This window comes from Lytechinus variegatus, chromosome 9, assembly GCF_018143015.1.
Source record: "Lytechinus variegatus isolate NC3 chromosome 9, Lvar_3.0, whole genome shotgun sequence".
Taxonomy (NCBI): domain Eukaryota; kingdom Metazoa; phylum Echinodermata; class Echinoidea; order Temnopleuroida; family Toxopneustidae; genus Lytechinus; species Lytechinus variegatus.
This window is the reverse complement of record NC_054748.1, coordinates 14,518,017-14,530,780: the sequence shown is the minus strand read 5'-3', so window position 1 is coordinate 14,530,780 and position 12,764 is coordinate 14,518,017. Positions and strand designations below refer to the sequence as shown.

The following is a 12,764-nucleotide window of genomic DNA, read 5'->3' as shown; positions in this document are numbered from 1 at the left end:
CAAGAAGTAGATGACAGGTTCGAATCCAACTGGTTCCAATTTTTTCTGACTTATGATTTTCATTTAAGATCGAGCATGCGATATCTTAAACCCATATGAGTAATCAGTGGCGTACCGTGACCCCGAGGAGACAAAGCATTGGGTGGGGGGGGGGGGGGGCACGGCATTGTTCACAAACAATGCAGTGCCCCCAATGCTTTGTCTCCTCCGGGTCACGGTCCGCTACTGTGAGTGATGCCGAAAATTTGTTCACAAACATAATTTTTTACAGAGCATTTAAAAAAATAGATTTGTAAATCAAACACAATGATAAAAATTCGATTTCCGTGCTGAAATATGTTTTGTATATCGACTTCAAAATTTGATATGTTAAGCTCGATATTGAGCAAGATATGTAAATCACAAAGCGACATGAACTTTTTTTCCAAGTCTTCCCCTCATGTTATTTCATTCACCCGTCTTCCTCCTCTTATGTTTCACCTTCTTCTTTTCTCCTCTCTTTTCCCTTCTTTATTCTATCTTTGATTTTCGCCCTTGTTTTTTTTGGCTCCGCGAATAAGGGGGGGGGGGGGGGTTCGGGCCTCCTGGATCCGACTATGCGTTAGCTTAGTAGAGCCATGCAAAATCCAAGAAACTGAAATGAGCATGGCCATCTTGTTAATAAAGGTTCCCGCTTAAACATATTTAGCTTTGAAGTATAAAAAAGTGAGCCATCTATCAGATCTAAGAATTTACTTTTCTTTTAGGATGTATATCAGTGATTTCGTTAATCAGGCCCGTCGCCTAATGCTTTTTCAATTTGGTGATTAGATCAAAATCTAACCAAAATCCTTTCTCATTTTATGTGTGTAGCTCAGGAGTCCTCACTCTCAGTCAGCATCAGCTCCGCCGACCAACTTTTGCAGTGTGTTTATCGAGGAATTCCGTACATGCACGGCAAAACGTGGGACGTAGACGAATGCACTGCCTGTTCCTGTGATAGCGGTACGGTTACCTGTGTGACTGAGAGATGCCAGCCAGCATTCTGCGCTTCACCAGTAATACCTGAAGGAGAATGTTGCTTACTCTGCCCATACAGTACGTGTTGTGTTAATATCATACATAATTAAAATATGTTACATTTAATGTAATCTCCAAATCACTCACATCACCAGGGGCGGATCTTAAAATTGAGCAGTCTTACTACTAGGCTTAACCCTTGATTGAACCAGGGACCCACATGCAAAAAATGGCGCTTTTGTAAATCCTGTCCCCAAAATTTTGCTAAGGCCCCTGACTATAGGTTTTTACCTGAAAATGATGGTAGTATTATTATGTCCACGGTTATATACCCAGTATACCTAGCCTTTGGTGTGGAGATGTCCCCGCATCAGGTCAATATATTGCTATCATCCCCCTACTCGGAACGGATTTACGCCGGTCACGCGGTCGACGCCGATATCATAGTAGGGGGGGGGGCGGGCGAAATTAGCCCCCATTTTTAATGCCTTAAAATTGCGCAGTCTTCCTACCAGCTTTAAGCCTTGTTTGAACTAAATCTACTACTATATATATATATAAGGCACAATTGCCTTTAAAATTGAAAATTCCAACAAGTGTATAAGTAGTTACATGTATTTCAATTCCACTTGAAAAGATATTAGTTTCCAAACCCTAAATTCCCTCATTAAGGGCCCTTCTTGAAAATAGTAGTATTCATTAAGCGAGCGAAGATTGTGGTTGGCCATTGAAAATATTCCTAGCATCATCAGGGCACTGATATTAATCCAGTGATTGAGTTTTGACAAATCACTTATCATTAGCAGGGGCGAATCTACCCTTCGCCAATAGGGGGGAGGGGCGGATTTGCAGCCACATCTGTTAACATTTTTTTTTTTTTTACAAAGTAATATTACCTCCTATTGAAGCCTCTTTATTTACTAGTCTGGTCTGTTAGCGTCAAAAATGCCCTACTTGTGGACACGGTGGACAAAAGCACGATTTTTTCTACAGACTTTGTTTATGTATAAGAATTAAGAATGGGGTATGCTCCAAAAAATCTGGCTGCAGGAACAGTGAAAAAATGGGTGAAAATGTCAGAATTTATGAGTTCATATTTGTCTGATATATAGACTAGCGCTCGTGCAAAACTCAATAGCAGTGCATTATTTTACATTGGATTAGTTCTTGAATTCAGACCTTTTTTGAACAGATCTTCTGTTTGTCCTCGCATCTCAATGCACCAAATATTTAAAGCAGATGCTAAACAAGCCGAAGGGTGACGGTGGAGGGGGTTGAATGTTGGTGTGTATGTACATATTTTGGTCTTGGGGTAAAGATGTGCAAGACACATTTTTTGCATGTTGGAAATTGTGTTGCCATGGTAACAGTGTATCATTGCAAAAATAAGGTAAAAATTTTGCAGTTGGAACTACTTCCTCTGTTTTCATCCGTTTCTCATGAAATTTGGCACACACATTGATCTTGAGGTGAAGATGTCCAAGACTTATATTTGTGTGTCTTTCAGAAATCTTGTTGCCATGGTAACAAAATATTATCTGGTGAAAATTGGGGAAAAACCTTACAATTCAAACTGTTTCATCAGTTTTCAATCAATTTTCATGAAATTTGGCACACACATTGGTATTGAAGTAAAGATGGACTAGACACTTTTTGTGTGTGTTTCAGAAACTGTGTTGTCATGGTAACAAAATATCATATGACAAAATTTAGGTAAAAAACTTGCAATTGAACTACTTCATCAGTTTTGAACCAATTCTCGTGAAATTTGGCTTACACATTGGCCTTGGGGTAAAGATGTGCAAAAACCTTCTTTTTTTGCATTTGTGAGAGAGTGCATTACCAGGGTAGCCACATATGATAGCCAGAAATGTAGGAAAACGTATTGTGGATCAAACTTCTTCCCCTGTTTTTAGTCAGTGCTCATAAAAATTGGAAGAAATATTCATCTTAGGATAAAGATTCATATTAAATTCTAAATGTCTTATCTACATTAAAATGTGGGGGTATTAAACACCATTAATATTTCTGGGTTTGGGGGGAAGGGGCAGGATTAGTCCTTTAAATCTGACATCAAAGAAGGTTAAAGGCAGTGGCCATGAGAAACATAAAAATGATAAACACTCTTAAAAAACGCATCCCCTTAAGGGCATACAGGCTGGGTACACTGGGTGAATATGAAACCTTCCGCTGAAGCAGAGGAGTTCCAACACTGGCAAGCAAAACAAAATGTGTACCCCTTCTTCTTTCAACAGCTGATTTTCCAAACCTTATTTCCTCTTCCCCAAGATGTGCACCCCTCCCCATACCACTTTCAGTTCTACTTCCCCATGCTTAAACCAGTCTACAACTTTGTCCCTCAGGGGTCAATGCATTTTTAAAGCTAGACATTACTCTTTTTTTTTGGGGGGGGAGTCTTTAGAAAATGACCTCATGAAAATTACAGTTAAAGGATTATGACTAGGAACTTACCCCCCCCCCCGAAAAAATAGGGGGATGATATACTTTTTAGCAGAAAATGCCCTCCCCCTTGAAAGGTAAGAAGAGTCCTTTGCACTTCTCACCATTCATTTGAAGTTTAATGCATTCTGATTTGATAAAAAAATTGTTTACAGTACCCAATTAACCATTGTTTATTTATATTCTCTAACTCAGTCTTTTATTCATATTCATATTCCGTTCCTACTCTTTCTTTTTAACTTTCACATCACTCTTGATTTTGATCTTCACCATGCCATCTCCTTCTGTTTCCTGTCTCTCTCTAAGAATACTTTTTCTGACATATTTTAAAATGTACCTTTAAAATTTACTTGCTACTAATGAACTTTTGCAAAACGGAGAATTGATAAATAACAATTGTATCATCACCGGTGATTTCAATATTAATCTCTTGACCAGTAATCACTCTGCAACAAACGATTTCCTTGAATTAATGTTAACTTCTATTTTTTTGCCGATTATTTCTAGACCAACCCGTATTACTGATCATTCTGCTACGCTTATAGATAATATATTCTGTAACTCTCACCCTCTTCCGAAAGCTGGCATTGTAACGACAGACATATCCGATCATTTTCTTATTTTTACCCATATCCAAACAATGCAATCACTCGCAAAAATGGAAAAGAAATATAGGATCTGTCGCAACTTTAGTGACAAAAATATTGAACGCCTCCAAGAAGATTTAAGCTCTGTTGATTGGTCTGACGTTTATAACTCGAAAGAGAATGTCGATGACTCATTTGACATATTTTTGAAATATTTCAATGATTGCTTAGATTCTTGTGTTCCTTTAAAGAAATATCGAAATTACGACTATAAACGTGTTCCAAAACTACCATGGGTTTCAAAAATGATATTAAGGTTTATCAATCGGAAAAAATAATCTGTATGTTTCTTATATATCAAATCCAAATGATGTTTCACGGAATACATACACGTCTTATAAAAATACCCTAACAACTACTCTCCGAATAGCAAAAAAGAGGTTTTATTCAGAAAAATTACAATCATATAAAAACGACCTTAAAAATAGATGGAAAACAATAAATGGGGCTCTAAAAAAAATTAACAAATCTAGTGCTGTTAATAAATTATGTGTAGATGGAAATATGGTTGAAGATACTCATTCTATAGCAAATGAATTTAATTCATATTTCTCTCAAATTGGACCAAAGTTAGCTGGAAATATTATCCCTGTAGAAAATTCGTTTAAGGACTTTTTGGACAAACAAAATAATAATTCAATATTTCTTACTCCAGTTCATAGAGAAGAATTACTTGAGATTGTCTTTAATTTGAAAGCAGGAAAGACACCCGGATATGATGGCATTACAAATAAAGTATTGAAAAACATTATACATTCTCTTGCTGATCCCCTGCTTCATATATTTAATTTATCATTGCAGCTTGGCCAGGTCCCAAAGAAGATGAAAATAGCTAAAGTTATACCCATTTTCAAGAAGGGGGACCAATTAATTACTAGTAATTATCGCCCAATATCTTTGTTAACTTCGTTCTCAAAAATTCTTGAAAGGATCATTTATAAAAGGACAGTTGCTTTCCTTAAGAAATATAGTATTATATGTGATAATCAATTTGGTTTTAGAGAAAAACATAATACAACCCATGCTATATTGACATTAATAAATAAAATATCTACTTCTTTTGATAATTCTGATCATACTGTAGGATTATTCCTTGACTTCTCAAAAGCGTTTGACACAATAGATCATGAAATACTGTAATGTAAGCTATCAAATTAATGTATCAGAGGGACAGCTTTACAATGGTTTAGGAGTTATCTTACTGATAGAATTCAGTTTGTTACAGTAAATGAATCAGAATCTCCAACAAGGCCAGTTTCCTGTGGAATTCCACAAGGTAGTATTCTTGGCCCCTTGTTATTTATACTTTATGTTAATGATATGAAAAATTCATCTCATGTTCTCTCATTTATTCTCTTCGCTGATGATTCCAATATTTTCTATACACACCATGATCCACATGTACTTGTGAGTACTATGAATACAGAATTTAAAAAAGTAACAAACTGGATTAAAGCCAACAAATTGTCACTGAATCTGCAAAAAAATAATTATATGCTTTTTAGTCATTCATTGAAACATCTACCGCATCAAATACTTTTAAATAATACTGAAATCAAAGAAGTGCAAACAACAAAATTTTTAGGTCTTACTATTGATAACAAGCTTACGTGGAATGCTCATATCAACAATACTTGCAAAACTGTGTCAAGAAATATTGGAGTCATCAATAAGCTTAAATACGTTCTACCAGCACAGGCGCTATCCATGTTGTATTGTGCATTAATTCTACCATATCTTAATTATGGAATTCTGGCATGGGGGTAATGCCTCTCAAACGAGACTAAATAAAGTCTTGCTACTTCAGAAAAAAGTACTGAGAATAATATGCAATATGTCCTTTAGAGCTCATACGGATGAATTGTTTCGTCAAAACCGTATCCTTAAAATCAATGACCTGTACCGCTTGCAACTATTCCAATTCATGTATCAGCTAGATAGAAATAGTGTACCTAATGTCCTACAAAAGAAATTTATGAGAAACAATACTTTACATTCATATAATACGAGACAATCAAATGACTATCACTTACCTAAAAGTAAAACAGTATTTTCTAGCAAAACTGTATTTTTCACAGGACCAAAACTCTGGAATTCTCTGGACAGAGAAATGAAAGAGGCAGCTAGTCTTATACGATTTAAATTACTCATCAAAAAATTTCTCCTGAATTCTTATTGATTCAATCTAATATTTGTGAACTTCATACTTATCCACGATAGTATTGATTATTTTTTAAAGTCAATATTTAATTTTGTATATAGTGTAAATACATTTGTGTTACAGTGTTTATATCTATATAATTTTATAAAAATTTTGCTGATTATTTTACTCTATTTGTATCATATTACCCTTGTATAAAGTTTTGATAGGGGGTCTACATTTTACAAGCTCTGCTTTTTAGTAGGCCCCTCCACTTTTTTAATTTCATTGCTACGTTTCAATCCTGCATAATATATGTTATGCATTTTTTTCATTGTAAACATGATTACGAAATGTACTTTGATGATTGTGGAATATGAATATATCAATAAATAAAAATAAATAAATACTATCTATTGTCAACGGCGGACGACATTTGAATATTAATTATTCAGAAGGAAGAGGATCGAGGGTATTTGAATTCCAGTTCATCGTGACTTAGCCGTGAACCAGAATAGCCTGGTTCTTGAGTCGCAGCCAGGCTAGTCCAGATTGGACCATGTTGTTTGAAAATGCCCTTTCCCAAAAGCTAACATAGAGGGCACATGTCTGCCAATCTCTAATCAGCGCCAATCCACTCATCTTCGCTCCCCACCAAGGTCCAGTACAAAACTTTGTTACTGCAAAGTTTTGTACTGGACCTTGGTGGGGAACGAAGATGAGTGATTGGGAGACATGTGCCCTCCATGCTAGCTTTGGGAGAGGGCACTTCGAACCAACAAGGTCCAATCTGGACTACAGCCAGGCAAGCAGTAGATGACAGGTTCGAATTTTCATTAAAGATCGAGCATGCGATCTCAAACCCATATGAGTAATGCCGAAAATTTGTTCACAAACAGGAATTTTAACAGAGAATTAAAAAAATAGATTTGTAAATCAAAAACAATGATGAAAATTTGATTTCCGTGCTGAAATATGTTTTGTATATCGACTTCAAAATTTGATATTTTAAGCTCGATATTGAGCAAGATATGTAAATCACAAAGCGACATGATTTTTTTCTTCCAAGTCTTCCCCTCATTTTATTCACTCGTCTTCCTCCTCTTATTTTTCACCTTCTTCTTTTCTCCTCTCTTTTCCCTTCTTTATTCTATCTTTGAGTTTCGCCCTTGTTTTTTAGGGCTCCGCGAGTAAGGGGGGGGGGGGGGGGACTCCTGGCCATGTCCGCCTATGCGTTAGTATAGTACAGATATGCAAAATCCAAGAAACTGAAATGAGCATGGCCATCTTGTTAATAAAGGTTCCCGCTTAAACATATTTCGCTTGGAAGTAAAAAGTGAGCCATCTCTCAGATCTAAGAATTTACTTTTTGTTTTAGGATGTATATATCAATGATTTCGTTAATTAGGTCTGTCGCCTAATGCTTTTTCAATTTGGTGATTAGATCAAAATCAAACCAAAATCCTTTCTCATTTTATGTGTGTAGCTCGGGAGCCCTCATTCCCGACGTTTCGTTTGAGGACGCGGACGCTAATTTACAACGGTAGTTGAGTTTGGAAGGGACTTTTTGGGCCCGTCATCATGGCCGTAAAACGCTGTCCTGCAATGCATATTGTGTGACATGAGATATTTTTTTCGTTTCGCATCTGCGGCGGAAACATTCAATATGCGTTTCGTGTGCAAAATTCTGGTTGCTACTATGGTAACAGCGATATATCCTATTGAGGACGACTTTCCAAATCAACATTTGACTCCTCCTAGAGCTCGAGAGGCCGCCCGGGGGGCCCACTTACATTGATTAGTGGATACCAGGAGCGACAACGCGTAAAAGGGGACAGAGTGGGCAAGTACGTTACGTATTTGTCAAAACGATGTTTAAAATGCTGAAAAGGGATACATATCCAATACTTGTAGGGTGTCACAATCCAAATACTTATTAAGAGATGCATTTTCATAATCTGAAAAAGACTTACTTCCATTGTTTAGGGTGCTTTTCGAAACCCCATGGTCGCGCCTGGTATCCACTCATCAATGGAAGTGGTCCCCCTGGAATTTGAATCTAATCCCCATTTCTGGGGAAAGTAAAACATAATGCACATTACATCGTGTGCTGGAGGCATATCGTTTGTGTAGCAGGCGTAAACAATAGAACAAAGAAACCCGTTAGCTCAAACCATGAACCCTATAGGGTCCGTGCTTAAACGTATTTGCTGTGTACAGAAATGGTTTCGGCTAGAGAGGTTGATCTGACCCATTAAATCAATTGTCAGTGATCCACCAATAATCCACATTAAATGCAATATCGATTCGATGGACTGTAATGATCTATATTTAAGCCTTCATTCAGTAAGTTTTTCCTCATTCAATATGTACTCGATTTGTTTGAAAAACCACTTTGTTATCCATGTCATAATCTATTTTAGGTCCTGCATTTCGAATATCTCCAGCCATCAGTCGTAATATACATGTATGTATGGTGCGGGTGTGGCGGGAAAGGATTTTGCACACGAAAAGCAGATCTGTAGGGCCTGTAACCCCCTGTAACACAAAGCTTAGCATTGATTGTACTGCAGTTTTCTACGTTCGATTCTATTGACTATAATGTACAATTAATCTTAAAATCAAGTGTATGATTAAGCGTTAACTTTTGTGTTAGGGGACCCCAATATTAGCGTCGGTGAGGATTGCGAAAGGTCCCAATTATCACTCAGCTCCGGTGAGGGTCTTTTGCCGTGTGTTTATCGAGGAGAACCATATACATGCACGGCGAAACGTGGGACGTAGACGAATGCACTACCTGTTCCTGTGATAACGGTACGGTTACCTGTGTGATTGAAAGTTGTCAACCAGCATTCTGCACTTCACCAGAAAAACCTGAAGGATATTGTTGCTTCCCCTGCCCATACAGTACGTGTTGCGTTAATACCATGTATAATTAGAACACATATAACATTCAATGTTATCTCTAAATCACTAACATCAGTTACCCACCATCCACCATTAAGCCTATATCACAAATGGGTAATAAAAGAGGGTTTCGGCGTAACCACTTGATTGTTGTTAGAAAAAACAAACATAACTTAAATACCTATTATACAATATCATTAGCTATCACAATCACGGTCATAAATTCCATGATATTTTTCGAATATTTTACATCAATAGATCACTATATATTCTTTTGAATGAGGCGTCCGCACCCACAGCGTGTGTGTCTCCCATTTTCATAGGGAATTAACACTTCTCTCCGAAGCTACCGGTCAAGGAACCATCAAGAGTGCACCTTGTGCATGATTAAGACGTAACCGAGTCCTGTCAAGATAGGGTGCCAACCTCTGCGGACCAGGAAACTCACAGGGCATAAAGATGGTGCTAATAAAGACACAATGCCGCGAGAAGACTATGCAACTTGTGACTGTAAATCATTCGAGTATGGAAGCTTAAAAGTGCCACCGAGATGTTGAGATAATTATCTCGGGAAGTCGACATCTTGATAGCAAAAGATAAGATGACGAGATCCCAGATCTATTCATGTCGACATCTTTTAGAAGAGATGATGAGATGACAAGATCCCGGATCTCATCATGTCAACATCTTTAAGAAGAGATGATGAGATGACAAGATCCCGGATCTCATCATGTCAACATCTTTAAGAAGAGATGATGAGATGACAAGATCCTGGATCTCATCATGTCAACATCTTTAAGAAGAGATGATGAGATGACAAGATCCCGGATCTCATCATGTTGACATCTTGTAGAAGAGATGATGAGATGACAAGATCCTGGATCTCATCATGTCAACATCTTTAAGAAGAGATGATGAGATGACAAGATCCCGGATCTCATCATGTTGACATCTTGTAGAAGAGATGATAAGATGACATGATCATGGATCGAAGATCTTGTCATCTGACCATTTCTTCTAAAAGATGTCGACATGACGAGATCCGGAATCTTGTCATCTCATCATCTCTTCTAAAAGATGTCAACATGATGATATCCGGGATCTTGTCATCTCATCATCTCTTCTTAAAGATGTTGACATGATGAGATCCGGGATCTTGTCATCTCATCATCTCTTCTAAAAGATGTTGACATGATGAGATCCGGGATCTTGTCATCTCAACATCTCTTCTAAAAGATGTCAACATGATGAGATCCGGGATCTTGTCATCTCATCATCTCTTCCAAAAGATGTTGACATGATGAGATCTGGGATCTTGTCATCTCATCATCTCTTCTACAAGATGTCAACATGATGAGATCTGGGATCTCGTCATCTTATCTTTTGCTATCAAGATGTCGACTTCCCGAGATAATTATCTCAACATCTCGGTGGCACTTTTAAGCTTCCATATTCGAGCGATATACCGCTAAAACTGCAGCAATATCTCAACCAATATAGTAACCGCATTTTATTTATAAAAATAATCTTAATCGATAAAGCAGGACATATTTTGATGGAGGATTTTTAGGAAGGCACTTTAAAAGCCCACATAGCACCTGAGGCCACTTTTTCATCAATTCTGTAATCAAGATGAGTACAAGCTAATAGTAAGGATATATTTCAGAAGCTTAAAAATTGAACATCAAATAACAAATGATTGTACAGTGCGTCCCAGAAAAAACGAAACCAAGATTTAGCGATGATTTATCATAACTTAATCATAAATAAAATAGACAAATGTCCTATCAATGTAAAGCGTAGAATCTCCTCTTTCATCTGGTATTACTTAGATTATTCCTCATTCACGCATGAGTGAGTAAAAACAATTCGAAGAGAGGACGCCAAAAACTCGCTTGGCGGGGGGTATCTGAATTGCAAAAATAAAATCACATGACTAAAAATCTGCTCTTTTCTTTGATACCTCAATAACAGAAAATGGTCGAGAGTTAAAAAAGTTATGATCCTCAAAATAATGCTTGTATTTCTCTACTTTCATTAAATAAACTTGTTTTCACCGGTTTCCCACAGAAGCTATCGCACGGTAACAAAAGACTTCATGCATGGCTAATCGTTTGCAAAACGGAGTCTCGAGTGAGTTTGAACGCTAGCCTGTAAAACCTCTTAATTTTCTGAAATTATTGAAATTCAAGCCTTATATCAAATAACCAGAACTTTGTTATTTCTTGACCATTTTCTGTAATTGAGGTATCAAATTAAAGAGCAGATATTGAACTTTTAAAAAATGTGGTTTTCTTTTTAAAAAACAGATACGGCCCGCCAAGTGACTTTTTGGTTTCCCCTTTTCAAAGTGTTTTTGCTCACTCATGCGGGAATGAGAAATAATCTAAGTAATACCGGATGAAAGAGGAGATTCTAAGCTTTACATTGATAGGTCATTTGTCTATTTATTTATGATTAAGTCATGATAAATCATCACTAAATCTCGGTTTCGTTTTTTCTGGGACGCACTGTATAAATTTGGTCACCCAATATCCTAGGATTAAATTAGCTTTTATTTCTAAACCTTAACAGATGTCGTGGTGAAGAAAGTCCGGCCTGAAATCACAAATGGAGATACCTTCACAGAGGAAGGGGACAATCAAATAAGCGTCAATGTTTCCATCAAGTTTCATGATGCCACGGACACCACCGGAGTCTCAGGAGAAGACCTTTGGAAACTTTCTGCTTGGGCTTCAGCCAACCCAGACGGCAATGGACCAAGGTAAAGCCCTAGGGCGGTATTCTGATGTCATTTTATCTTTAAAATATTTTATTTTATCTCTTAAAATGAAATTGGTATTCTGAGATGACATTTTATCTCTCAGATAAAATCTAAAATTTTATCTTGCGTACAAATTATATCTTGCGTATCTATGATGATACGCAACAGAGCGGTGGCAGCGTAGACATACCCATCGCGTATCTGGACATTGCAACGCGGATGATGTGCTTGCGCCCAATTTACTTTGAAGAAAAAATGAAATAAACTTAAAAGAGGGTAGGGGCTATTTTATCTCCGCGACGTTGATTTCGTCAATATTTCTACATGAGTTAACTCCAAATATTGACATAAAAATGATGAAAAATGATATATTCATTGAGAACAACACCTTAAAGTCATTCCTTTACAATTAGGAAGTATTTCATAAGACCTTTCTTGACTAATATTGTCTATGAAACGATGCTTGAAAAGATGCGAAATAGACTTCGAAAAAAAGATGAGAGTGTTGTCATTTTTGTTAAAAAGAAAACTCTGAAAGACGCGTAAGCGTATTGTGCAAGCGTATGTGAAGTCAATAAATTGACGCAATCTCACTTCTTTGCCACACCTCCTAGCGGAATGGATTTCCATTGGTTGAGTGATATCAGAGAGCTATAAAAGCGCGTTTCTAATTGTATATTGATTAAAAAATAGGTGTGTCTTACATAGATAAAAAGAAGATAAAATTGTTCTCAGAATACCAATTCGGAGAGATTTTAAGGGTATTTTATCTCACTGATTTTAACGGAGATGAAATATTTTATTTTATCTGAGATAAAATTGATCTCAGAATACCACCCCTTGAAAT

At 36.9% G+C, this 12,764-nt stretch overlaps 1 protein-coding gene across 4 annotated transcripts in view; it reads left to right on the top strand.

Moving 5' to 3' along the window:
• Positions 1 to 903: 903 nt before the first annotated feature.
• LOC121421273 overlaps positions 904 to 12,764 on the top strand; it is a 45,841-nt gene continuing 33,980 nt past the window's right edge. For all 4 annotated transcript variants that reach the window (XM_041615938.1, XM_041615939.1, XM_041615937.1 and 1 more), the window contains exons 1-2: positions 904 to 1,077; positions 11,728 to 11,917. In XM_041615938.1, the coding sequence (XP_041471872.1) occupies positions 930 to 1,077; positions 11,728 to 11,917 (338 nt within the window). In that variant the 5' untranslated portion in view covers positions 904 to 929. The remainder of the gene's footprint in view (positions 1,078 to 11,727; positions 11,918 to 12,764) is intronic.